Source organism: Oenanthe melanoleuca, chromosome 2 (genome assembly GCF_029582105.1).
Source record: "Oenanthe melanoleuca isolate GR-GAL-2019-014 chromosome 2, OMel1.0, whole genome shotgun sequence".
NCBI lineage: Eukaryota > Metazoa > Chordata > Aves > Passeriformes > Muscicapidae > Oenanthe > Oenanthe melanoleuca.
Window position 1 is genome coordinate 142,650,356 of NC_079335.1, and position 27,970 is coordinate 142,678,325.

At 40.5% G+C, this 27,970-nt stretch overlaps 2 protein-coding genes across 3 annotated transcripts in view; one reads left to right on the forward strand and one right to left on the reverse strand.

The window, feature by feature from the left end:
- Positions 1-1,603: 1,603 nt before the first annotated feature.
- Positions 1,604-8,812, reverse strand: C2H9orf152 (chromosome 2 C9orf152 homolog). The gene is made up of 3 exons (XM_056484203.1): positions 8,675-8,812; positions 7,079-7,471; positions 1,604-2,426 (listed from the first exon to the last, which is right to left on the reverse strand). Exons 2-3 carry the CDS (start codon positions 7,305-7,307, stop codon positions 1,861-1,863), a joined length of 795 nt encoding a protein of 264 aa, XP_056340178.1. The 5' UTR covers positions 7,308-7,471; positions 8,675-8,812; the 3' UTR covers positions 1,604-1,860.
- Positions 8,813-20,393: 11,581 nt separating this feature from the next.
- XYLB (xylulokinase) overlaps positions 20,394-27,970 on the forward strand; it is an 80,092-nt gene continuing 72,515 nt past the window's right edge. Inside the window, exons 1-5 of one of the 2 annotated variants that reach the window (XM_056484380.1) lie at positions 20,394-21,202; positions 23,802-23,884; positions 24,710-24,779; positions 26,154-26,234; positions 27,475-27,561. In XM_056484380.1, the coding sequence (XP_056340355.1) occupies positions 21,158-21,202; positions 23,802-23,884; positions 24,710-24,779; positions 26,154-26,234; positions 27,475-27,561 (366 nt within the window). In that variant the 5' untranslated portion in view covers positions 20,394-21,157. Of the gene's footprint in view, positions 21,203-23,801; positions 23,885-24,709; positions 24,780-25,328; positions 25,421-26,153; positions 26,235-27,474; positions 27,562-27,970 lie in introns of those variants that run through there. The other variant, XM_056484381.1, reaches the window with a different exon arrangement.

Consider the following 27,970-nt stretch of genomic DNA (forward strand, 5'->3'; position numbering starts at 1 on the left):
CTGGGCTGGAGGAACACATGAGAGGTGTGGAAAACCTGGAAAACACCTCAGGTTGAGGCAGTGCTCCAATGTCACTTCTACTCCCCAGAATGTCCTGGAGTGGGAGCAGGGTGTGAGGCTTCAGGGATTTGGCTGTATAACATGGGCTGCTCAATACTGTGTTTTGTATTTGAGGTACTCAGGGGGCTGGGGCTTGTTCCTGGAATGTTTTTGGTGCCTGTAAAAGACATAAACTTTTCTTTTAATGGGAAACACCAGTTACAAGTAACTCCTGTGGGGTAATTCTTGCATGCTGTCCCAGAAGCAGAGGGATTTCTATTTTATTTATGTGTGACTTAAATAATTGCTCAGCAGTGTGCTTTATTCTAGAATGCAGACTTTCCTTAGGAAGTCAGGCAAACTACCATGAGGGTCCCATTTCCTGCTTTGGAAATGGGAACCTCAGAGGGGTCATGGGCTTGTGAACAAGACACTGAACTAGAATTTCAGGATTCCACGTTTGTCCATGAGCATAAATCAGTCAGACTTGCCTAGTGATAAACTCAGAGTAAACTTGCTTTATGGCAGTCTTGAGTTCAGTGCTTGAAACTTGGCTACATCTGTAGAAACAGTGATGACAGCTCCCGCTTGATGGTCAAACATGAAGAAGTTAACAGGAAAGGTTTTGCAGATCAGGTGCCCCTCAGAAGCAGGACTTTCTAGTAGTTGAAGTTTTAGGCTTTTTTCTTATTTTTCTGTTTCATTTTCACTACAGCTGCTTTAGGAAAAAAACCCATAATTTTCTCATTAGACAATTGTGTGTGTGCAATATTGCAGTCTCTTGAAATGTTAGTATAGCAACTTTTCTCATAACTGAAACTACTCCACTAACAAATGAAAACTTATGAACTAATGAAAATGCTCTTTCATAATGTCCTTGGAAATTAAACTGAAAGATTCTCCAAAGGAAAAACGCCTTTTCTAAATTATTTCCAGTCAGTACAAGGCACAGTAATATGCTAGAGAAGCCTGAGGAAAGGACAAAGTGTTTGCATGAAAAACTTCACAAAGGAGTTAGTTACTTAGTTCATGCATAAACCTGCACTGATTTTAAAACCAAGGTTTTCAAGGTCCATGTTTAATTAAGATAACTAAATCAATGAAAGGACAATGAAGTTTTTGAAGTATTTCCTTCCAGGGAATTTCTTGTTTCATGTGGACTAATTGTTATCTAGTATTTTTCCCTGTTATGACTATTAGGTATATCTATCTTTTTTTTAATCATTCTTTAAATACTGAATTACTGTGAAGAAAAATACCCAGTTACTATGATATGCCATGGCTACCCATTATGAAATGGGGAGACATTTCCCATCTCCAATTTTTGTGAAGCCTAATTTTGGAATAGAGACCTGTGTGTACACTTGCAGCCAGAAGTGGATGCATAGATCCTGTTTGTGTCATTGAAAAGCCCCTGCAAGAGAGGGACTTCTCCCTCTGAAGATCTTGCAGAAGGGGAAACCTCTTTAGTTTTCTAATGAAACATTGGGGATAGATGGGAACCAAAAATATATTATGACAAAATTTATGTATGATAAATTAATTGAATTTACTGAGTGTCATTACAACAATAGAAATGAGCAGATGTTTTATTAATTGATTTAAAAATACATCAGAAATGATCTTGACTATCTTGAAAGTGAATGATGAAATCATATGTTAAGAATTATAAAGATATTAAAGATTATATAGTCAGAATCTTCCATGACTAATAAAAGTAGTAGACCTCAGCAGGTTGATCTGTATAACTAGAAAGACTACTTTGCTATTTTAAGTTTTAGTCTAAGTTTTTGACTAAGTTTTAGGTATTTCTGAATGTCTTCATTGTGAGACATATAACCCAAGCCTCCTTGCTGCTTCAGAAATCCTGGGCCCTTTCCTGTTTGGGAAAGGGTAGAAGTTCAGTTTGTTGCAGGTTGGCATGCATTTTGTAGCAGAAATCTGCTGATGTGGCCAAAGTGCTGCAGTGGCTGGTTTCAGAGGAGGCTTTTGGCAGGAGCTTGGAATGTTGCAGCCGTTCTCTTTGCTGAGACTGTTCAACACACTCGAGCTTCCCAGTTGCCTGAGCTCAGATAATTCACCTGCTCCTGCTGATTTCTCGGTCTCTGCTGTGCTGTTTCCCTTTGAGATCAGTCTCTGATTGTCAAAACTCCATGGTATGCACTGGGAAAGATCCCAGGAATCTCCTTGTCCAGGGGCCTGCCCCAGGCGGTGAGTTCCCAGGTGGATGCGCCAGAGCAAGTCATCTTCTGAGTCACCACGGCTGATTGTCTCCAGTGTGACCTTTCTGACAGGGACATCTCCCCTACATGACTTGGATCTTTTAACTTTCTTATTAATTAGAACAGGGTTGACAATTGATTCTGGCAGAACAGATTCATGTCCACCTGCAGGAGAAATGCATTTGTGCATGTTACTATGGTGGCAAAAACCAAGGGTATGATTTCTGCAGCATGAACCCATCTGAAAAGCTTTAACATGGGTTTTAGCTGTGCTCTTTCTTTCAGTGGCTGAGAGTAGTGCAAGTTCTTTTGATGCCAGGTTAAGGAGTGGAACTACTTCATGCTTACTTTTGCAGTTCTGAGGGCATAAATGGCATCCTAGTTTTAGTCAAATGAAAATGGAAAATTATCAAGACGATATTGATCTAACTGGTACTGTAAGACTCATTAACAGCACAGATTGAGAATCGACTTTCAGTAATTAATTGCTTGTAAGCAAAACTTCTTAAGGTGAGTAGGGACTTACTCAGTGTGTTGGCAAGTGGTGTAATTTGAAAGACAAAAATGTTCTGTTTGATACTGTTTGAAGTTTGTATTCACAACTTAATAATATTGTGACTATTTCCAGATGAAACAAGTTATGAATGTCTTCTTTTTCTTAATGAGGGATCATTTAACATTATAGCCTTGTATTTTAATATTTTACTGCAATTTTACTATTCCAGTCAGTATAAATTGTGTAAAGAGCTCATCACAGTAGTGTTGCCTTAATAATAACTTACAGGAATTTGCTTCCTCTGTGAAAGGTATAGAGTATCTGTAACAGTTGGAGAGATTCTGGTCTACTTTTTTTTTTATTCTTCTACCCCTATAGCTTCATTTCTAAAGCACTATGAAAGTTACTGTTAAAAATGTTTAAGATATTAGAAATTATAATTCTGCTTTAATTACATGTAGTAGTCATCAGATTGCTGGACATGACTGGTTTTCTATGCCTTGAAAATGAACAGAAACTGATCTATTACACTAAAGATAATTGCTGACACTAATGAAATATACTTTAGTTGGTATAAATATAATTTAAAATAGGAGTTGTACAGAATGCTGGCCTTATTTACAGTGTTGACTTATAGTGTCTGTCTGTTGCAGTGTAAGTTCTGAAACACATTAAAGGGAGAAAGATAGACATAGAAGAGTCCTGATTATGTTTTGAGTGTCTCTGAACAACTATTTTAAAAGGATTGTAACCCTGAATTTGAAAAGAAGGTAGTTTGAGTAGGAGGCTGCCTGCACAAAAACCCAACAGCACAAGCTCTGCTTCAAAGCTGCCTTTTGTGTCATCTCTACAAATGTGTTAGGAGATGTCAGGCCCAGCTGATTTACTGGCAGCAGATGAACCTGTACAACAGGGATTCTGCAAAGCAAGGGCTTTCACTGCTGCCTTTGGCTCCCTTTGCTGGAACAACAACCCCAGCATAATATCACAGACCTTCTTCTGCTCCTTGGCCATGAAGGCTTGATCTGATAAGAGCTGTTTTGCAGCATGACTGGGAGGGAGAACCATGTCAGGCCACCTTGGTTCTCGTGCTGCCTTACCAAGAGAAAGGAGACTGAGGCACGTGCAGAGCTCTGAGATACAGGTGTGTTTGTGCATCTGTCTGTACAGTAAGCTGTGTTAACAGAATTTCTTAGGGTGACTCCACTCAGAGAGATAAGAACACATAGTCCTCTACCATGCAACAGTGAAAATCAAAGTTATGACTGGACCTCATTCAAGAAATAAAGCTGAGCTTGGCTGGCTACAAAAAGATCCACGTGCAAATCAGAGCCCTGTGTGTTCTGCAGAGCAGCACAGTGTGGCACCAAGCTGTGAAAATCGGGCTTGTTCTCTGAATGTGAGAGAAAAAGCAAGAGAGAATGGAACTGAGAGACTGAGGTGAAGCAACTTTGCATGTTCTTGTGGTGTTAACTGTTCTCTTTGCTGTAGTGACATTGATAGGCAACATCAGAACATCTAGAACTTTATTAACTGGTCATCAGAATAATTATGATCTGTCTTGAGCTGACCAGAAAGTTCAGAGTGACAAATCTAGTACAATTTTAATAGTGTGCACTGGTTTGAGTTCAAGGTTGATTTGATTCCTTGCTTGGCTACAGGTGCAGCACATAAAATTGAGCAATGACCTTGGATAGAGTTGCAATAGTCCTGAACCACTGGCTGTTGAATTAACACACCTCCAGCACTGTCCAAACTTTTAAAGAAAGCTGCAATTATACAGACCTTTCTTTCTGTTTTTCTGTCTTTTTTCCCTCCATGTAAATTGTGTATTATAGCCTTGTTACAGACTTGTTTACCATCTGGCCATATGCTGTCATCATTAGTAGATACTTTTAAGTTTCTGGAGTGGCAAAAGTTAATCTTATCTCAAGTTAGCTTGGGAAATACTTGGAAGGGTTTTCTGCAGTCAGAGTCCCAGTATTTGTTCTGTTGTGACTGCATGTGCTGAATACTCCCACTTAATTCCTAAAGTAAATACTGTTTTTCAGCTTCTTAGCCAATAAATAATGAATACACTGCTGTATTATCCCCTAACTGGTGCCTTTCAAATCTTGTCATGGTCTTTGTTCTCAAATAATCAGGAGTGGGCAGAAGAATGTGGCTGTGTCTATTGGGGAAGAAACAGAACAAAGCTGTTTTCAGGTGACTTCTTGGTTACTAATCCCTATGTCAAAAAAAATAGAGGAGTTAGAGGGTCCTGAGTTCTGTTTAAAGGTCCACAGTTACATGACTCCTGCAGACACGAAGTGACATACAAAGCTAAAAGTCCTCAGGAAAACTTGGAATTACCATCCCAGCTGTGGTGCAGCAAACCTACAGTGCTCAAAATCCCTGTGGTTACATGGAAGGGCAGCTTTTCTGCCAGGCAGGAGCAAAGCAGGATTTTGCTGGTAAGAACAAAGACCTCTGGCAGGGACTTTTAGGATAATAAGGGACTGAAGGTGCTCTCCTTCCATCAGAGTTTGTGTGTCTGGCCTTTGAGGTTTGTGTGCATGCGTGGGGTTGGTGGTGGTGATGTTGTTGTCACCCCTTTCCCAGCACAGCCATTATTTTACCCTCTAGGCAGGGAAACAATTTGCTGTCAGTACAAATCACTGACATACATGGACTGCCTTTTGGAACTACCTGGAGTAGGGCAATCCTGATTGACAATGTTCTCCATATATTCCTGGAAACTGATGCATGTAACAGGTGCAGAGTGCTGAGCCATGTAACAGGTTTTCCCAGCTTCCACAGAAATGTGTAAGATAAACTTTCAGGACCTTGAGAACTCAGCATAACAAAAAATGTCCAAATTCTGACTACTAACAGTGACATGAATTCTTTCCACACAAGTTGTTTGAAGATAGAAGTTCAGTGCAGCAGGTTTTGTAGTTTGTGGATGTTTTGGGGAATGTGCATGTGTATAAAAATACTTGTACATTAATTTTTAGCCATAGTACATTTTAAACTCCCTAGAAACTGTGTAGTTCTATTTTCTTACATATTTTAATCTTCAAATGACCTTGCAAAAAATCTGCTCTGATTACATTCAGTATATCTGAAACTTCATTTGAATCAATCTGAATCAAGGCTTATTCTCCCTTTCTTTAACTAACATTTTTTTGCTATGACTGATTAGATGGGCTCTTTTGTCTTCAAGTTAGCTGCTTTTTGACACCTGATAAAATAAGCTTTTATATATATATATTTTTCTTCCTCGCAGAAATTTTAATTCTTTTAACATGAGAATTTCAAAATATGTGGATGAAAGAATATTGAATAAGCAAATCTGTTGCATAGTTCATAATTACATGCTTTTTTTCTGATTGTTTTGGTCATGAAGTCTGGCACAGACAATGGCTAAAACTGCTGGAAAGTGTAGAGGAAACTATAAATAATTAAATAACCACTAAGTTCTACACTTGTTGAGCTAAATACTAATAGGAGAGGTGAATGAAGGATGGGTTTTATATTAATATTAAACTCAGGAGACAACTTCATTAGTTGTCTTAGTATTCTCAATATCACTTTAACTTGGAAACCTAATGTATCAGTGTGGTATTGTCAGCAGTAGTCTAACTAAAAACTTTAAAATAATTGCAAGTTTCTTATATAAAATCTGTTTGACATGGCAGGTAAATGAGTGATACATATTCTTACTTGTTTTTCTAGTGTGTACTTTCCAAGCAATATGCACTGAAAATACTTTCAAAACAGGACCTTTTGTTCAAAGCTTGTATCTTGGTTACCCACTGTGATTTTTAATTAAAATTATTTTTCAACAAAACCCCAACATGTGCTTGTTACTTGATATTTGCCATTGCTTCCTGTAGTCTTTCTTCACACAGATAGAGAAGAGAAAAAGAGAAAGATGACCCAGAATTTCTGGTTTTGTTGGAAGCATTAAAGAGAGCAGAAATATTACAGAATACATTGCACAAATACACTTATCATAGACATGAAGAACATGGTTACTGTAACAGTTACTATTTATGTTTAGAACTTTATTTTACTGGTATAAAACCTGTAAAACCTTACCTTAAATATGTTCATCTGTTTCAAATACATAATAATATTTCACTGACATGAAGCTTATTGATATAAATATAAAACCACCTTTCAGCAAAACGAATAAAGCCGCAAAATGACAGAAAAGGAATTTACTTCTACCCCTATTGAAGCTGAACACAAAAGCAACAAACTATGTGTTATTAAAGATTTAAAGAAATAATCTTTACACTACATATGCTTTTTTTCCCTACAAATATAAGCATACCTGTTTTATATACAATTATGTGTGGTTGCAGTTTTTGCTTCTGTTTTATATGGTCATACTGCTCCTCAAGTACGCTTACATCCATCTTGGTGAGCTTCTTATCACCCTCTGAAACCTGTGGCTCTGAGCTATGAGTCACTGAAAAAATACCAGTCATGTATTTGTAAGCCTTCACCATCTGTTCCAACAAGGAAGAAAAAGTCAAGCAGAAGCAGGACATTTCCTTCATTGTGCTGGCAAAAAAAAAGCAAGTCAAGTATGAAGCATCTGAACTCTTCCTAAATGAAGGAGTAACTTTCTTCCAAGCACGGTGCCTTGTGTCAGGAGTTGCCTGCTCTGCTCTGGAGCTGTGGATGTCACTCAGGTTGTTTTCATGCCCAGTGCCCAGAGCTCCTGCATACAAGAGTTCACGATCAGGACTGCATAACTGGATTTAATGTTTACTTAAGGTTGTGAGCATGTGAACGTTTGCCAAAAAAAACAGCGAACTGCAAACCCTCGTTGAACACAGCCAAGTGCAGAAAAGGCTGGGTAGTACTGGTTTATGTAGCAATGGTAATTCTTAAAGGCATGCTGTTGTGGAGGCATCTCCAGGCCAGGAGTTCCACCTGGGAAATCTATTTCTTTTTTTTTCCTGTGCATTTTGTATCTTCCCAGCCCCCTACCCCCACTTCCTTATTTTTCAGTTACATTCTTGCTGACACTTCTTGGGGTAGTGAGGTTGGAGGGGAGGATTTATTAAGCTTTCATACTTTTGCACTTATTGTTGCCTTTCAAATAAAAAGTTAAAAGTATTCAGTGCTAAGTAAAAAGAATATGGGCCAACAACACTTGGAATTGGGAGGCTGGAGACAGGAACCCCTTATTCTGACTCATTCAGGACTTCTGCTGTTCTATAAAATGAAATAAACTACAGAAATAATAGTTTTTTTTAACGAGAGCTGAGCAAACTCTTAAAATGCATGGTAAAGTAAAATTTAAAACTTAATGTTAACAATATTATCTCATAACAAGGCAAAAATTTGAAAAACGTGGCTTTTGATCATATCAGGTGAAGTACAAAGGTTTGCCTGGGCTAGGTACTTCTTTTTGTCCCTGAAATAGGTCCATCAAGGGCCCAAGACAGTAGTATGTAAAAACAAAAAAGCAGTGAAACTGTAGTTTTAATACAATTGTGCATCTGCTCCTTTTCATGTAGTGACACATTTTTGGTACGGCTTTCAAAGGACTATCTCAAAACTAACTTGAGTAAACAGTCAGGGGTATTTCCTAACAGCCACTTGGAATGCAAGACTGAGGTTTTTGTTACTAAAATGTCATCCTCTACAGACAATTTACCTTTTGTGTGGGATAAACCAAGTAGAGAATTAAGGCTTGAAAGCCAAACTGTTGATGGAAGGGGCAGAGAATTGTCAGAATTGCTGGCTAATAAATGCTAGCTAATTAAGCAGCATTAATTTTTCCTAAAGACAAGGAGGAAAGGCACTGGGCACAGCTCTGACACATCCCTCGTGGCTGGGAGAGCAAAGGCACCAGGGCAGTGTCCTGTGCATCCCCCTGAGCTGGGATTGCCCCTCAGCAGCCCCAGACACCCACCTGCACCCCGTGGATCGGCACAGCCTCCAGGGGATGCTCGGGAATCCAGCTCCCTGAGCTCCTTCCCGGAGCGAGGCGAGGGGCGAGGGGTCTGGAGCAGCTGGGGCGGGGCTGTGGGCACAGCAGCAGTGGGGTCTGATGGAACTGTCACTGGCACTGCCACTGTCACAGTCACTGCCACTGTCACTGCCACTGTCACAATGGACCGTGTGATGTATGCCCGGATTCCATACAGTGAGTTTGTCCTGGTTTGAAGGACAGGTGTCTGCCAATAAAGGCAGAAGTTTTTCTTTTAAATGGAGAATGTAAACTCCCTCCCTCCAAATTATTATAATTTTGAAATTAAGGAGCTCTCAGGCAGAGATATGGGAATTAGGAATAACAGTTCTTTACTAGGAAAATTAAAATAGAAATGCAGTATTACAAAGAACAATCCCAAAACACTGCCAGAGTCAGAATCCAAGCTGACACCCGTCAGTCAGTCAGGGTGTTGGCACAGTCCCATTCAATGGTGGCTGCATCCTCCTGCAGTGGCAGATGTGGTTCAGCTGGAGCAGTGCTCCTGGAGAAGGTGCAGTTTTCCTCTGAAGGTCCAGGGGTGATGTGAAAAGGTCTGGCTTTCCTCTGGAATCCAGTGGAAAGAAGGTACCTTGCTGTCCAAAATCTCAGTTTTTATTTGGGTAGGAAATGCTTGGCTCCTCCCCCTGGCTGAAGCATCTCCCAGTGGGATGATGTAATTTTATCAGTCATGCACTGGGACTCAATGGGCCAGCAGGAGATGATATCTTCCTGGAGGGAGGATGGGCTGTGGAAAAGATAAAAATGATTGTCTCACCTGGTTTTAAAGATGGCCCATTAGCAGATAATATGTGCCAGGAGATCAGGGTCACTACCCCACACAGCTTCAACAGATGGGGACAGAATACACATTTCTGGCCACATCCTACATTGCAACCCAAGACAGGGTTCCACGATGGTTTTTTTTTTCCAGTTTTGTGGGCTTCAAATGCTGTGATACACTTAGAACTGGGAATCTCCTGTGCTAATTCAGATGGGTCTGTGCAAACATCTCCAGGTGTAGAATCCTCCATCAAGCATGACAGAAGTTGTGACAGAATATCCTGAGTTGTGAGGGACCCTCAAAATCTGAAGTGAATGATCCATAGAGGGATCAAACCAACCTTGATGTTCTTAGCACTATGCTGTAACCCACTGAATTAAAGTCCATGGAATTGTAGGGAAGATTAATGGTTTGAAGTTGCCTTGAGTAAAAGAAAATGGTAGTTTCTCTTAAAAATGGATAACAGTTCTATTGCCTTGACAATAGGCTTTTGTTTATCCATTGATCTCTTTTCAAGATACCTTGTGAGGGGATGTTTTATTTCTCTGGCTGAGAAGACTTTGTGTCTAGAAGGACATAAACCACAGCTGTTAGAGTGGTAATAACCAACCTCTTATGAAAACTTGCACAGGTTTGTGGTGCTGTTGTGGCACAAGAGAAGTTCATCGAATCATGGAATGTTAAGGGTTGAAAGGGACCTAAAAGATCATCTTGCTCCAAGTCTCCCTGTCATGGGCTGGGACATTTCTCACTAGATCAGGTTGCTCAAGGAACTGTCCAACCAGGCCTTTAACACTGCCAGGATTGGGGAATCCACAGGCTCTCTGGGCAACCTGTTCCAATATCTCACCACCCTCACAGCAAAGAATTTCTTCCTAATATCCAGCCTAAACTTCCCCTCTATCCATTTATAGCCATTACTCCTTGTCTTGTCACTACAAATCCTGATAAAGAGTCCCTCTCCAGCTTCCCTTCAGATACTGGAAGGTGGCAATGAGGTCTCCACACAACCCTTCTCTTCACCAGGCAAGATGTAAAATCTTCTCTCTAAAAATCAGTTGTGCTACTACAGCTACATCAGTGTAGTTGAAATGGTTACATTCCCTTTGTGCACATATGGTAAGGACAGAAAGATGTGTTATTCTCTGCTAAGGAAGGTGTGTTGTTAGATGGTATCAGGGAACTGAGTAATAAATCCCAGGTTTTGTTTTCTGACAAAATACTGGTGGTATTTGGGAGGCAGCAATATGTTGTTACAAAAGTTATATATAAGAAAAAGATGCTATTTACTAAGACCCATTAAACAACAGCAAAAATGAGCAGAGGTTGTATTCACTTATTTTAAAAGTTATAAAAATTTTAAAGATTATGTAGTCACAATTTCTGTAGCTAATAAAAGTAGTAAACCCTCAGCAGGTTGACCCATATGACTAGAAAGACTACTTTGCTATTTTAGGTTTTAGTCTAAGTTTTTGACTAAGTTTTAGGTATTACTGAGTATCTTCATTTTAAGCCATAACTCAAGCCTTCTTGCTGCTTCAGAAATTCTGGACCCCTTCCTATTCAGAAAAGCGTAAAAGTTCAGTTTGTTGCAGGCTGGCATGCATTTTGTAGCAGAAATCTGCTGATGTGCCCAAAGTGCTGCAGTGGCTGATTTCAGAGGAGGCTTTTGGCAGGAGCTTGGAATGTTGCAGCCGTTCTCTTTGCTGAGAAGTTCTCTTTGTTTGCATTTCTCTTTGCTGCGACTGTTCAACACGCTCGAGCTTCCCAGTTGCCTGAGCTCAGACAGTTCACTTTGTCTTTCATGTTCCTTGGGTTGCATCATAAATGATTGACTGAATCAGGCTGAAATCCTGCAGGTCTTGGAAACCCCCTTGGTAGTTCTGTGTCTGCAGGTGACATGACTCTAGATGTGCAGTGCACAGAGCTCTGGGCAGGCTCAGCAGCTCACACATGTAAGTCTGCTATAGCTGACTTGTTAATAATTACTCCTGCTCTCCCAACATGCTTGTGTCTTAGAGTTGTGTTACCCACCTCAGCTGCAGCCTTTCCTGCCTTAGCCAGGGAAAGAACAGTAAACACAATACTCTGTCAGACACTGTGGATACTCTTGAAGTTGGCTTCTCTCTACCTCAGAAAAAGCACATGTCATGTTAGAATTGTTCTGATGTCTCGTGGCTTTGTTACATCTACTTTGATGCTCAGCCTTCAGCAGTATCAAACACCTGGTGCTCTCTAGCAAGCAGCGCCTCAATTGCCTTGTTTGTCCAGTGTTCTGAGTTGTCACATGGAGTCTGCCTCTGGACCTTCAGCAGTTGGCTTATACATTGGGACAGGATATTTAATTAACCTCATTATGGTTTGAGCTGGCATTCAATACAAACATTATTAATGGCCATAAAAGTTACCCAAGCTTTTTAAAATTCCAGTCACACTATTTGACTCTCTGACCTCCTATGAAAGTGAGTTGTGCAGCCTGCCTGTGTGTGGCAGGAGGAATTACTGGGATAGCATCTTAAACCTGAAACACAGGCTCTGCCTTCAGAGGTGTGAGCTTCACTTCTCATTAGAAGAGCATTTAACATGTAATGAGTTTGTATCTGATCAGAAATTATTATAAATTGTTTGTGCTGTGTCATTCCCCTGGGATCACAGAAAAGCCATCACACAAAGTCACGTGCAAGGTTTACACAAGTCAGTCCCCTCCCAAGCAGTTGTAGGGGTAAGCAACAGAACCACAAACCAGGTAAAGGTGCCAGATGGCCAGTGAAACAAAGGGAATGAGTCCAGGTGGTTCAGCAGAGTGGAGGAACTGCAAACAGGATTAGCTCAGCTAATCCCATACACATAGCAGGTTGTTTGCTTTTCAGGGAAAACTTGTGAACAGAGTCCTCATAAAATTGTTAAGGCAGGAAGAAACCTTTAAGATCAAGTCAACCCAGCACCACCATGTTCACCATTAAACCATGTTCTCAGATGCCATTCCCCAAGTGTTTTTTGAATATTTCTTGGGGATGGTGACTTCACCATTTCCCTGGGCAGCCTGTGCCATGCTTTATAACCCTATCCATGAAAAAAATTTCTTAAAATCCAATTTGAAACTCTCCTGGTGCCATGTGAGGCCATTTCCTCTCATCCTGCCACTTGTTACCCAGGAGAAGAGACCAACCCCCACCTCACTATGACCTCCTGTCAGGGAGTTGTAGAGAATTAAAGTTCCCCCTGAGACTCTTTTTCTCCAGACTGAGCCCCCACAGCTCCATCAGCTGCTCCTCATCAGACTTGTGCTTCAGGCCCATTCCCAACTCTTCTCTGGACACACTCCAGCAATGTCTTTCTTGTCATGACTGGCCCAAAACTGCACACAGGATTTGAGATGTGATTGAATCAGTTTCTGGAGGTGTGTATGGGTTTGTGTGTGTGTGTTTGTGCAGGTACACTTTGCCATCAAGGCAGGTTTCTGTGTCTGTATACACACACACACACACACACACATATATATATAAATATATATGTACATACATACACGTGTGTGTGTTTTTTGTGAATAATTTACAAACAGGATATGATTAATAAAATGAATTGCAGCTCTAATCTGCACAGCATCAGAAAGTACATGAGGTTAAATGTGACTTTGATGTGTATTGAGCTGATGTAGCTAATCCTTACTATGCCATTGGGATAAACTTGAAAACATATTGCCCACATGTTCTATTCTTACATCATAGTGGAACAACTTCCTTTTAGGTATTGCCAGCTTAGGTATTACAAATAAATGAAAATAAATTCCTATTGCCATACATGCAGACCGTGTGATTTCCTTTTAAATCAGTCAATCAATCTTTTAATCGAGTTACCTGGAGCTCCAGAGCCCTGTACACTTTCCCAGTACGCAGCAGGTGGCACTGTTGGAGTGGAGTGACTGTTTGCCTGAGACTGAAACATCAGATATCTCCATTGGGGTTGCTCTAGGTTGCTGAGGAGTATAAGCAGCCAAGCCATTTTCTACCACTGGCACATGGATCTTTGAACAGCACTATAGGTTCTGAAAGGTTATTGCCATTATTAGTTTTGTGTCAAAAATTGTTCTTTTTTAATTGAACAAATTCCTGATCAAAACATCACCTGAGTGGTTTTCACTTGATTATCCACTGAAGTGCTCTGTTTCCCTTAAGTCTTTTCTTCCATCATAATGGAACCAATTCTTCATTTCCTTGAGGCAAAAAAAAAAAAAAAAAAAAAAAAAAAAAAAAAAAAAAAAAAAAAAAAAAATTGAGAATACTTCATTGTCCAAAAGCTGTGGCTTTTAGAACCTGAAATAGATGTTTACTGCCCTTGACCTTGATTGCAAAATCTCATTTTAAAAAATTCAACTAATTTTATCTCATAGTAATTAATTTGTGTGCAGTAAATTAGTTTTTTATTAAAAATTGTTTGGAGGACCTTTTAGGAATAATTGTTGATTTAAAGATAATTAAAAATGCTCATAATGGTTAACTGAGTGAATACACTTCCTGTAACAGTGGGTTTCACTGCACACCTGAGACCAGAGGTATATTATTCATGATATTCGTGTGCTGAATTATAGCCTTGTTCAGCACTGTTCATGAAGGTTAAAAAGACACAATGCAAATGTCTGTAGATTTTAACTGGCACTGAGAAGGAAAATCAAAGTTACTGTGATAATCCCCTTCCTCTAGCTTTCTCTAGTGCTTTTTAAATTTTTAAGTGCAGTCTTGAAGTGGAATAAAGTGACAATTTTTTTGCTAGAAAATGTAATAAACAAAGGAAGATAGAAACAAGGTGGCTGCTATTATTCCAGACAGTATTAGTAGAATCAATAGTAGCTGTTTACTTTTTAGTGAGATTTTTGATAAGAGCACACACATTTCTATTGTTTGAAAGCACAGCCTTAAAGCATGCCCTGTTACAGCATGCTGTGAGTAGAGCACAGGACTTTCTGATGGTGCAAGATTATATCTGGTGCTCTCTGCCTGTCCTTGCTAATGGGGTGAAGGATCCTACAATGGAAGTTTTCAAAATGATCTTGAGATGTTTCCTCTTCTCTTATCTTTCCTGTGCTTTCAGACCTAAAGGTTTCAATTATGCCAGAGGAAGGGACCAGGTCTCCTTCAGGCCCCTCTGGAGGTTTGGTGAGCTTGGGTTGTATGTAATCCATCTTCACATTTCCTTGATAGGATTCCAAATACCAATTTTATTTCTTGTGTCTTTAGATAAATATAATTAGGTAGTATATGTAGGTAGGCATATACCAAATATATTTGGTCATGTACTCTGCCTGGATATCTCTAAAAGCTTAAATCAAGCACATCAAATTATCACTGAGGGTTTCATACCAAATATCTTGTGATTTACATGCCTTTGCTGAGAAAGGTTGGAGCAGCTGGTCCTTGAGGACCCTTCCAACCTGGTGTCCTGTGATTCTATAACTTAGTACTCACTTATCTGGCTTTGCAGGTGTCAGGCCCTTGATGTTATCCAGTCTCCTTTGCAGAAACATGTTCTTTGGTTTTTTTTTTTTCTTTTTGTCGATGTAAATGTGGTCAAACAGAAGTAACTATTTCTGCATGTCAAATTTACTTGTGCTGCTCATGAGGAGTTAAATGCAGCAGATGTTCTGTATATGTTTTTTGTGCCTGACATAAGCATCATTAAAAAACCTCTGTTCTTCTATCTTGACTTGCTGAGGATTAAATCATATTCCTTTGGAGTGTTAGTTGCTACAAAAAGTGAACTAAAATCCTGAAATTTGCTTTGTTAGAAGGCTGCTCCCTCTGTTGGTTTTGTTGGTGATAGGACTGGAATCTCTCCTGGGCAAACAACCAGCCTCCAAAACCAAGGGTCAGGAATTGTTCATTTTACAGTTCTGCTGTCCTTGCCCACCAAGAACTTCCGGAATTCCCTTTTAGAAGTGACAATGTGCAGAGGCAAGTCTAAGAAGAAACTGAACATGTTTACCAGTTAGAGATTTTAAACAAATGAACTTTTGGCATTTCCCTCACAGTTCCCCTGGCCTCCTTTTCTATAAGAACTACATTTCTGACTGTTTCCTATCCATGGAGTTATGAAGGCTACAGTTCAGGGAGGTGACAACACTCTGTGGTTATTTGTTCTCCCAGGAGCCGTAACAGGCATATAGGAATTATGTGAGAATTTCAAGCAGGGTCTAAAACAAATTGTATAAGCTATATAACTTTTCTGCCTTGAATTTTCCACCTAAAAACTGCAGGATTTTGACTCACTCTTGATTGCAAAAAGATTTTTGGTCCTTGAAGGATGGTGCTGAAAAGAACAAGGTTTGTCCCTTATTAATTTCCAATTCAGGCATTGCTGAGTAGGAATGAGTTTATCTTTGATTGCTTTTAATCAATAAGATGTACTTATCTCTGTAAGTGAAGTTTGATAAGAATCAAGTATAGCATGAAAGAACTGGTTGATCTGTTGTTAATGAAAAGTTTTATCTGGATGACACCATCTTGCTTCTGAGATATTTGCTTTTGAGCACTAGAACACAAACCACTTTGGTATTCATCTTCAAGAAAATGCTGAGTGCATAAGCTAACTTTAATAAGCCTTGCAAATGGGTGTAGTTAGGATAGTCCTCCAAACAGGATGGTTAAATATTGTTGCTATTGTGAGAATGAATGTGGACTTGAAGTCTGTGCAGAGGAGGAAAGTATCCTAAAAATAATTTGCTATTCAGAAGCATCGTTTACTTTGCTTCCATACAGAAATCTCATGAGGACTTTGTACTGCACTTCATAATCACTGGTAGCCTAATTGAGTCAAGGAAATTACATCTGTAAAACTAGAGTGTATAAAACCAGATACAATTCCACAGTGCCTGATGCAGTACCCACTGAAATCAAAACATCTTCTGCTGAATTCAATAGAAGTGAAATTGGAGGATTTTATGTACATGATCAAATAAAAGCTGCAAATTGACCAATACCCATGAAACTGATGGTATAGTTGAGATTATGTAGTTATGAGTCATCGTTTAAATTCTTTTCTTGTACCCATTATTTGTGTGCTTTTATGTGGAATCCTGCACCAGTTCCTGATGAGTTCTCTGTAAAGGGCCTTAACTTAATGCAGTACCACACCTGGCATATTGAATATGCACATGTCAGAAAATAAAATCAGCCAGTAAGTTTGTGGAGTAATTACTATACTTAAATTATCAACATTTTTAGTCTCTATGCAACAACTGTGCTCTGTGCTTCCTCTTGTGGAACTCATTCACAGGGATTTTGCTGGATCTTTGTATGTGCCTTCATAGAATCACAGAGTGGGTCAGGTTGGAAGGGACCACAGTGGGTCATCTGGGCCAACATCCCTGGGCAAGGGCTGTCCTAGGGCACATTGCACAGGATTCAGATGATCCTGGAATGTCTCCAGTGAGGGAGACTCCACAAATACACAACCACTCTGGGTAGCCTGCACAGCAGCAAAGTTCTTCCTCACATTCAGGTGTTCACAGTACAGTCAGTAAAAAAATAGCCTCCATTGCTTTTAAACATCAAGCTTTTATTCTTACAGAGTGAATAATGAGGCTTTCCACTGCGTTTGGAGGTATGGGCAAACATAATGGTTACCACAAGCTCATGTGCAAAATAACTTCTACAGATAAGCATATATTTAGGGAAAGAAAAACACTTTTGGTTTTATAATGCCATCTGAATAAAAAGAACAGAAACTTCATCTTTTAATTTCTGGTACTGTGGTATTTTGTATTCTGAGTACTTGGTTAAACATTGCTGGAGATTTTGTGATAAGAATACTTGCAATGCCAAGTAGAAAGGGAATGACCTTTAGAGCATTGCCATTGTTCAGACATTGTTCTGGCAGGTAGGTCTAGTGCTCAGGCTGAGCTTATTTCTTTTTTTAACGTGATGTGTTAATGTGTTACTGTTGTGCTATTTGGAGCTTAACATTGTAAACATCCCCCACCTCATTAGCAGCAATGCAGGTGACTCAGGTTACTTGGCAAAAAGGTTGGTTTGCATCTGACCCAGCTTACTACCTTTAATGTTTCTGAGGCTAACAAAAGAGCCACAAGATTTCTTTTTGGGTAGAGGATAATTGTGCTGGCAGAATTAACAATGCTTGTGCTAACACGGGCTGCTGTGGTTTATTACATGTTCATAACTTAAATCTCTATTTGCAGTGACTCTTACCTGTCCCATTGCTTCTATTCTGATCCACCAATGAGGAATACCTGCTTGGTATTAGAAACACTTGGCTGCCCTGCTACTTAAAATAACTAGTTAGGTGCCCAAAATCTGCTTCTGGAAGCAGGAGGACTGTTAGCTTTGTAGCTGCTCATGGACTTCCTGTGAAGGTGCAAATCCTTCCACATCCCATTAAATTATGTAGCTGGTATAAATCAGGTTAGCTGGACTGCTGTCAATACAGTCATCCTAATTCATAGCAAAGGTCTGGTGTATCTGCTCTCTAGCTTGGCATGTCTCAGATGATGTGATGATAATGAAGCCTCAAATTTAGGCTATCACTGTTTTCCAAGGAGTTTCCCTGTGCAAAGCTGAAGAGTGCAGTTAAATCGAGGTTCATATCAGAGAGCAGCTGAGATCAGAGGCAGGTTTTGATACTGGAAGTGAGAATGAAAAGTGAAAAATCTCAGTATGTAGGAATGTGGAATACAGTTGATTTATGTTTTGCAATGAATTCATAGAAATGTGCAGTTGCAGTTAATTTGACAGTGGGGTAAGAAAAAATAGCTTTAATTGGCATCTTAGTTGTAACTTATCTAAATAGCCAGGGGCCTAGGAAAGCATGGAAATGTTGCTTCTCCATCAGGTCAGAAACTGGTTAATAGGAAAAGGGGAATAAACTTGCTTTTCCCTTTACTCTGCTTCACGTGTCTTGAGTGATTAATCTGTGCTTTGCCTCCAGCTGTTAATCTGCAGTGGTGACATTTCAATTATAAATGGCATTTTGTCCATCCCCTCTGGAAATTCTGGATTTGTCAGTGCTAAAACATCACTAGTACCTGAATTCAACTTCACTGATAAATGCACAGCTAAACCTTCTTTGCTTTCAGGAAACATTTTTGGAGGCTATGGCAGTATCTGTAAGCATGAATTTGAGTCCAGGAAGAACAGCAGCAATGCACATTTTCCATACTCAAACAATAAATGTGAGACAATACTGCCTTGGTGATAAGATGGGCAACAGAGTGACTGGGTAAGGCATTGATTCTTCCAATTTCCTTCCTTTCTTTTGAGAAACATGAGCAGTGAAAGTAGCAACAATAACATTCCCACTTTGTCCTTCAGTGGATTCTTCTCTTGATCTGTCTTGAACCTTTGTTCCTAATTAAGGAGATTGATAATACAAGGGAGGTTATTCCAGCCCCAGCTTTTTCTGTGCTGTTGAAGTCAAGCAATTTCTTGGTTTTTGTGAGTATTCTGATCTGATTGCTAAAGAATATAAAGAATATAACTGATTCTTGCACCCTCACAAGATTGCTTTTTTAACTTAGAAACTCTGGCTCCCTTTCTACTAGCCAATATCTCCTTTAAAAAAAATTAAAATCCACTAATTTCTCTTTTTCAGAAGTTGTTCACCGTTCTTACATTCAGACTTGTAGACTTCAGTTTCTTTTCATTTTTTTTTTCAAATCTTCTGAAAATTGCTGCACTTCAAGCCTCAGCCTTTGAATGTTATTGTTTACAGGGACCATGCAGCCAATGAAAGGGCTGAGCAAACCTCTCCTTTCTGGCTCACCAGCCACATTCTGCATTAATAAAAAACCCAGTCCCTGTGTGTTATTTGATCCTTTGTTTTCTGGTGTAAATTACACCGAGGAAACAGTTCTTGGTAACATTTCAGAAACATTATTTCCTCCACAGCCTCTGGTTAAGTGAGACCTTTGTTGAGGACAGGTTCATCCAGCATGGTCTCTTCAGGGGCAGGGAAATTCCACCACTACATGGTGGCCATTGTTCTAAAGGTTGTTCTTTGCAACAATAACTAGAAATCTTGAAAGTATAAACCTATGGGTGTTAGGGTTTTGAGAAATCACTGGATATATTTTTAAATGTTCAGTCTATGACAAAATTTAAGAATATTTTATAATAAGAATCACAGAATTTTCTGAGTTGGAAGAGACCCACATGGATCATCAACTACTACTCTTAAGTGAATGGCCCATACAGGATCAAAGCCACAACCTTTGCATTATTTACCATACTCTGACCAGCTGAGCTATCTCAAATTGTTTGTACTGTAAAAATAGTTTAAGATCCTGGGCATGCAAAACCTATTTGACTTCATTAAGGCTCTGCTGAGATACTGTTTTGATTGAAGAATGGAAGTGTATTTCAAATTAGTCTTCTTTTGATAAGGGATACCACTTTGCTTGTCACATGCTATGGCAGATAATGCAAAACCCTAAAACTTCCCCAAGTGATAAAAGGCAAACCAGAAAACAATACTTCAGCCAAAGTAACAATGCTGTGTTTTTTAATGGAATGCTCTGTGTGTTTGTGCTGATTAGAGTGTGATACCACAACAGAGCTGTGGGATATTAATAGCAGTAATGGGATATTAAAATTTAATTAATTCTTTGGGACCGTGGCTTGAGGTTGCTGGTTTTGATTTGGTTCTGGTTCCTGGGTGGTTCCTGCATGGCAGCTCTGGGGTTCTCTCTCCGGCATGGGTGCTGCTGCTGGGGATCCCTGTGTAGGGATGCTGGTTATCGTGCTCAGCTGCACCACCCTGGCACAGTGTGACCCACCATCACATCATCCCACCATCCTGATCCCAAGCCCCTCAAGATCTGGACAAAGGTTTGTGTCAAACTTTGCAGGCGTTTTTTTTTTGTTGTTTTTTTTCTAGTTGTTTAACCAGTAGCTGTATCTGGACAGTTATGATTAAGCAGCTGCATTGTGAATTCCGTATGCTTGGCTAATCTGTTGTTTTAAGGAAAAGGCAAGACAGTCCCAAGATTAATGGGCTGGACAAGAACCACCAAGAGTGAATTCAGCAGAACTGAGCATTAACTGGGGGAAAAGTGATTACAGCAGTGGGTAATCGCGACCGTCAACCCATGGACCGCCTATTCAAAACGGACCCCAGGCTCAAATGCAGGGGACAGTAATGTAATTTGTAACCAAGGAAAGCTGACACGTTTGTTAAAATGTATACACGTTGTAAAGGGTTGATACACTGTTCTTCAGCCTTTCGTGAGTTACCGCCCAGCTCCCCTCTTTGCACAAACTGGGATGAAGGGACAGCATCACTCACCGCGGTGTGTGAACGGGGCTGCGCAGCGCGGAGCGGGCCCGCGTTCGCGACAATCCCAGCGCAGCATCACCCACCATGGCCCAGCCCCACATCCCCCCGAGCTCTCCCCGGCCCCTCCGTGCGCGGGATGAGCGCTCGTCCCGCTCCTGAGCACTCATTAACCGCGGGGCCTCCGCTCTGCTGGGCCGGGCCGGCGGCTCCTGCCCGGGGAGGCCGGGCCAGCAGAGCCACCCCCTTCCCGGAGCCTGCCCCGGCTCCCGGCTGCGGGCCGTGCCGTGCCGAGCCGTGCAGAGCCGTGCCATACCGGGCCGTGCCGTGCAGAGCCGGGCCGTGCCATACCGGGCCGTGCCATGGCCGCTCCCTGCTACCTGGGCTGGGATTTCAGCACGCAGCAGGTACCGCGCCACCTCCGCGTCCCTTCCCTTCCCTTCCCTTCCCTTCCCTTCCCTTCCCTGTATCTTCCCTGAAACGTCCCTGTCCCTTCCCGGAACCTTCCCTTCCCTTCCCTTCCCTTCCCTTCCCTTCCCTTCCCTTCCCTTCCCTTCCCTTCCCTTCCCTTCCCTTCATTCCCGGCGGGATGCGGGGCTGAGCTCGGCGCTCCCCGCCGCCCCCGCGGCTGCCGAGCCGGACCGGGGCCAGGCCTTCCTTCTCCCGGCCGCTTCCGTCCCCTCCCCGCTCTCCTCCCCTCTCCGTGCCGCGCTGCTCGCAGCGGGCGGTGCTCCCTGCCCGGGGCTCGCAGCCGCTGCAGCCCGGCACGGCTGATGCCAAATTATTCACGGAATCGCACAATCCGTGATTGCCCATCAGAGAGGTGGTGGAGTCTCCCTCGCTGGAGATAATCGATAGATGTCTGCACAGAGTCGTGTGCCATGTGTTTAGGGACGAGCCTACTAAAGCAGGGAGGTTGGACCGGATGATCCGCTATGGTCCCTCCAGCCTGACCGATTCCGTGAGTCTGTGCAAGGGAATCTGTCTCTGGAGATCATCCAGTTCAAACCTCCTGCCAAGGCAGGGTCATCTGGAGCAGGTGACACAGGAATATGTCCAGGAGGGTTTGGAATGTCTCCAAAGAGAGAGACTCCACGTCCTCCCTGGGCATTCTGTTCCAGTGCTCTGCCACAGTCAATGTAACAAAAGTTCTTCCACATTTTGAAGCGGAACTTCCTGTGTGTCAGTTTATGGCTGTAATAATTCTGAGCAACTTGTGTGTTTTAAGATGACCAAGGCGTGCACACAGTTCATGTACCTGGTTGTTCTCATATCCCCTTCACCCCTCCCTGTTTGTCCCATTTGAGGCAGTGGGTTGTATGTCCGAATGAGTCCTGCTTCCCCACCCTGCTAGGGATGGGCTAAATCCAGGACAGGAGTGTGGGAGAACGGATTGTAAGAGAATAGAGATCGTACCGCAGGCAATCTCACCCCGATGAGTTACAGCTATACTAATTAGCAAAGAGTGAAAACAGCCTTGCTCTTAATATGTCACAGCTATGCCCAGGAAGGATGGGTTTGATAAAAAGAGTGAGTTAGCCGGTTGGAGTTTGCTGTAAGGAGGAAGAATTTGGGTGATATGCGATGAGCAGGGAGGATTTGGCTGGTTGAAGCAGTCAGCGTTGTGTGGAGCTGCCCATAGGAAGTTTACAGGAAAAGGTATGAGAATTTTGCTGTAGGATAAAAATGAACTGATGCTTGTGTCAGTCATGAGTTCACTGTCAGTTGGAGCCCTGTATGAGGAATAAGCACTGACAACAGAGGAGTGCTGTGGCCCTTCTCTGTATGCAGGCTGCATAAAGAGCCTTCTGCCTGCTGCTATAGGAGCTGGGGTTTGCACCCAAACCCAGCTTCCCTTGTGTGACTCAAGACTGTGAACTTGGATGCTCAGGTTTTGAAATTCTGATTTGTTGGCACAGCTGGTTATTGCTGCACTGTGAATAGAAGCTCTGCCCAAGTTGTGCAGAGGCCTGAATATGTAAAAAATAGCTGTTCAAGCATAAATCACCATTATGGTTATGTTGAAGTTTGGGAGCTTGAGAAGACACATCCAGGTTAGGTTGATCAAGTGTTTTTACAGGAACATGCTGCAAGCAGAGAGCCAATTAGGCTGCAGTGGGTCAGAGCCATTTTAAAGCTTGTGCAGGTTGGTAATGAGTTGTACCAGGGCATAGATAATGGCTCTACACTACTATGATAGAAATGGGGATGGCCTTGTTATTTGAATGCTGCTCCTTGAGATGACAGCCTTTGTAGGTTTGGTTTTTTTTAATCAGTTCCTTTAGTAGCACTAAAAGCACTTCTGCACTCTCCTCCTGGTTGAACTAGGCACAGAATGTGAGCTTCCTCCTCACTTTTCTTCTCAACTCTTGCTGTCTTTCTTCAGAACTAGATGAACTTAAGTGAAGATAGATGAAGAAAGGTTGTAGTACCCTTCTAATTTGTGCTTGCAAGAAGAGGGCTCAGCTTTATAGAGTTGAGCCGTTTCATTAGCTCAAAATACACCAAATGTAATGCCCTCTGCTTTGCCAAATGGGCAGAGTTTGATTTGCTCACCGTCTGGGAGTAGGAAAGGTGTTCAAGGTACCCTCAGGGGTCTGTAAGGTTCCTTGGTAAGGTGAGGCAAAAAAAGAGAAGGTGTATGGCATCTTTAAGATACTGTATTCTTTGGAGAAATTGGAAAAACTGGTTGCTATGATGCAAGCTATGAACCTGGTAATAATGTATTTGCTGTTCTTTAGCACATGCCTGTAGCCTGATCTTGTGCATTACAGGAGAAAGAAAATACAAACAAACACACATGTTGCTGAATAGGTAACATGCTGGAAATTCACATAATAACTTGTTTAATATTAAAATTATGCCCTACTTTCAGTGAGTTGTATGGATTTGGGTGATTTTTTTTTTTTCCAATTTTGTCTGTAGGAATTAAATTATTATAAATGAGTCATCAGTGCTATTCAATTATTGCTAGATTCTGTTAACTTCCTGTTTTATATCTTCTAGTTGAAAGTCATTGCTATTGATGAACAGCTGAGGGTCATTTATGAGGATAATGTTCATTTTGATAAGGACCTTCCGGAATTTAAGTAAGGCTTTTTATATTTTTTATTTTCCTTGGATAATGTAATTTAAAGCTTTGGAAATTGGGGTGAGGGGACTGTTGCCCTATTTTGTCTCAGTCTGATATCTATGGAAGCATAGAAAATGTCATGCCATGTTCATGCTTCCCACTCTGCAATGGTAGTAAATGCTCTTCCTTCCTTGCATGTAAATATAACAAGAGTTCCCAACAGGAAATAAATTAAGAAAATACACGCCAAAAATATTACATATAAATAAACCATACTTCTTCTTTTGGAACTTCAGACTTGTGGACATGACTGGGTGGGATGCTCTCAGAACAACATGTAGATTACATGAGGGGAACATCTAAAAGGCATTTGGAGATAAATTCAGTTGTTAAGATTTAGGATGACAATATTTGCTTACTTAAACAGTAGAATTAGAATTGACAAATGTCATCCTCCAGTCACAAGTTGCAATAAAACACATTTATTTACTTGATATTTTAATGGCAAAAATTGAACTTCATCTTTGAGGTTCAAGTCACTAATTGTGACAGAAATAATTGTGAATTACATGGAACCAATGAGCAATATCAACAATGGATTCTATTATGGATCTTACCTCAGGATCAGGGCCTTTCCTTGAAAATTATTTACTTTGCAATTGGGTGAAATATATCACCTCCTAGGAGATGGCTTTCCCTTTTTCATGTTTCAAACACTGGTCCTGGTTCTTAACATAAAACTATTGCAAACTCTCTTTGGTCAATAATAAACTTGAAGAACTGTGCTTGACAGGGGAAAAAATTGCTGAATTTACCAAGAGAAAATATTATTTTTCTGTAGGACTCAAGGTGGAGTCTACATTCACAGTGACAGACTGACAGTCACTTCACCAGTGCTTATGTGGGTTAAGGTATGAACAAACTTTATATGGATCAACTTTTTCCTTGCTGTTACAGGTATGAAAGTTTGTTGTGAGTAATAGCAAAACCCATCACTCAAACCAAAATCAACACAGTACTTTTACTTACATTCTTTGAAGTGTTGTTCTGTGTCTTTGGTATGCAAATAGTAATGCTATCAACAAACATAGTAGAAATTGCTGAGGTTTTGATGGGTTTTTTGTTTGTTTCTTCACTCTCTACTATTATAGCATTTTATGTGTGAGAAATTCCTTCCTGACTTTCCTTCATTTGAAAAAAGGACTGTTTTTTTTTTTTCCCCTCATCCACAAATGGGGCAGCTGTCACTTTGCCTTGCTTACATCTGTTTTTGTAGCACCCAGGTTACTTAAACAATTTTGTTTAGAATAAGCTTTGCTTGCCAATTGATGTTGCAACTGGTAAGTGGTGAAAGGCAATTTATTCACTGGTTCCCAGTAACTTTGGCTGGTTATTTTGAAGTACAGCATTTTTTTTTTCTATTTAAAAAGAAGGCCTTCCTTACTTCTGTGCAGATTCTGCAACACTTACATGGTACTAGAGGGATTTGGATAGTTAAAATATTTGAAAGGTCACAGAACCCCCAGTTGGTGATCCAGAGTAGCTGACAAAGGTTTGGTAAATTTGCTTGCAGTTGGTTTTTTGAACCATGATGAAGAGGAACTGTTGTAATTATTAAATTAATATGATGATATAGATATATATATGATGTTCCTTTGGAAGTCTTGCAGTGGTCCATTTTTCAAAACAGTCTGGGAAATGCTGGTCTAAATTAAACTATTTAAAGATAGATTAATTTTTGGTTTTAAACTTCAGGAAAATGTGTCAAGAACAAAATTTTGCTTGAAGTGCTAAAATCTCTTGAATTATCCTTCTATTGAAGAATCTGTGAATTTGTTGGCACTGGGGGCACTGGTGTTGAGGTTACTAATGTTTTGTAGGATGGGGTGCCGGGTGTACCTACTAAGATTTCATAGATTTTCAAAAGAAAGAACAGAAAAAGGTTGTCTTGCTTTGTGTCTAGCACTCTTAAAGTGCTGTTTAATGAATTGGAGTTCTTTAATTTTTGCCTCTTATTTAGGATTCAAAGAACAGATCTTTGTGATTCAGCTTCTTTAAAGATCCTATTTTTCTGCTGTGTGACCCAACTTTTCTTTTATGGACTCTCACTTAATAAATTAATTTATGCAGATTTTTGAGACGTCCATAGTCATTAACTAATTTTTCATTATCTGCCAATGAACTCTTATCAGTGATGACATGAATTTACTGTTTAATTCCAGATTGTGAGTATGCATAATTTGATAGCTCGTTAATGTCATTCTTGATTCTGTTTGTTGTTGTAGGCTCTGGATATGATCTTGGAAAAGATGAAGTCTTCAGGCTTTAACTTCTCTCAAGTCAGAGCTTTGTCTGGTGCTGGCCAGGTTAGTTTATACAGAAAGTTCATTTCACTGTATTTCCTTGATAGAGTATAAGGTAGAGTGATGCATTTTAACAGTTGTGTTGCAGAAGATTGTTATGGCATAAAATAAGATTTAAAATTCTGCATAAGCATCCACAGATGTTCCTCAGGGGAACTGGACACTTGAAGCACACAACAATCACTAGAAGATAGTGGAAGTGGAGGATGAGGTTTGCAGTGCCATTGTTTAGATCAGCATAGGGCAGAACTGCCTGACTTCACACTGTTTTAATTCTTTGTTCCTTTTGAATTTCAGCTGATCCAGGTGCTTGTGGACAATAGGGTAGAAAAAACAGCAAGGAGCAGTTTGCTAAAAGCACAGTAACATCTCCCTGAGCAGTTTTTGTTGGCTGGGGCAGGGATCTGCAGAGAATCAGCAAAACCCAAATGATGCAGAAATTACAAAAATGCTGCTGAGATTTAGCCTGTAACCCACAATGCTTTTTTTTTTCCCCCTGAGATTTATAAAACCCACCCTGACATTTAGTCAGTTAGCCAGTCTCCTAGTACTCCCATGAATCAACAAAGGCTTTTATAACTTTCACAGATGATATTCAGGGTGAGGACAGCACCAAAGCAGTAGCTAATTCTGACATGCAAGGTTTAGGTTATTCATCTTGATGTATCTGGGACTAATTAATCAAAACTCTTGCTTTTATCTCCATGTTTCATTGATTGCAGTTGAAAGTCTGAGCAAAGTGTCTGAAAATCAGAGCTGGTATCAAGGCTCTGTTATGAATTCTCCAGTGGAGCACAGGTTGGGGACTGCCAAATAATTCCTCCTTACTCAAGTGAAAAAGGAGTGAATTTCCAGACTGCCCATATTCCCTTTATTTTGCCCCCCTCCAACAAAGGGAGCAGGTAACTGATGGATCAGAGGGCTGTGCTGAAATAGCACAGAACTAAATCTTGACTGTGGTGCCCTGGTTATAGCTCAAAGAGCCCTCAAATAAGAATTTAATATCATTAGCAGCATAATTATTGCTCCCACAAAAAAATTCTGTTGTTCAAAATAACATTCTGGTTTAGTGTCTGCTTTACTCAGCCTTAATTAAGAGTTTTTAATGAGACCCTTGATTTGTAATGAGCCATTTTTTGGTCCTAGTTTGGAGAGAGCTCTTTTGTTCCTTAGAGTGTAAGATCAGGATATGAACTTTGAAGCTTGGGAGGGCATCTTCAACTCCTGTTTGTGTTTCCTACAGCAACATGGGAGTGTGTACTGGAAAAAAGGAAGCAGCCAGATTTTAAAGAATGCATCACCTGAACTGCCTTTACATCAATCACTAAAGGTAAGGTACACAAAAGCTCTGAAGGGAGGGCTGCACTGTCCTTTTTCTGATCCTTACACTTTGTTTTCCTTCTTCCTCTTGTTTGGCTGGGTTGCAAGCCCCTGCAGCATAAATGAAATGTAGTAGTTATTCCTCCAGTTGCAGGGCTTTTGACATTTCATTTTCCCCTGAATGACAGTGTGTTCTGCTTTAAAAACTTGCAGGTGCTAGTAGGTGTCCCAGAATCTTTCTGTGTCAGAATAACAATTTCTTTGTTCTTCTAGAAAATGTAATATTTTTGTAAACAATCTGTAAGTATTATACATTTTTAATATATTTCTATTAATTAAAAATTGTGATGAAAAAGGCTGCTGTACCTGAGCTTCTTTGCAGGATGTGCAAGTGCTTTCATAAGAAAATATGTTTATTT

Excerpts from the sequence above, each read along its gene's own strand:
- C2H9orf152 (XM_056484203.1), bottom strand. The coding sequence starts at position 7,307 with ATGAAGGAAATGTCCTGCTTCTGCTTGACTTTTTCTTCCTTGTTGGAA. Across the intron at positions 2,427-7,078 it reads CATAATTGTATATAAAACAG|GTGGACATGAATCTGTTCTG; the intron begins GTATGCTTATAT and ends TTTCTCCTGCAG.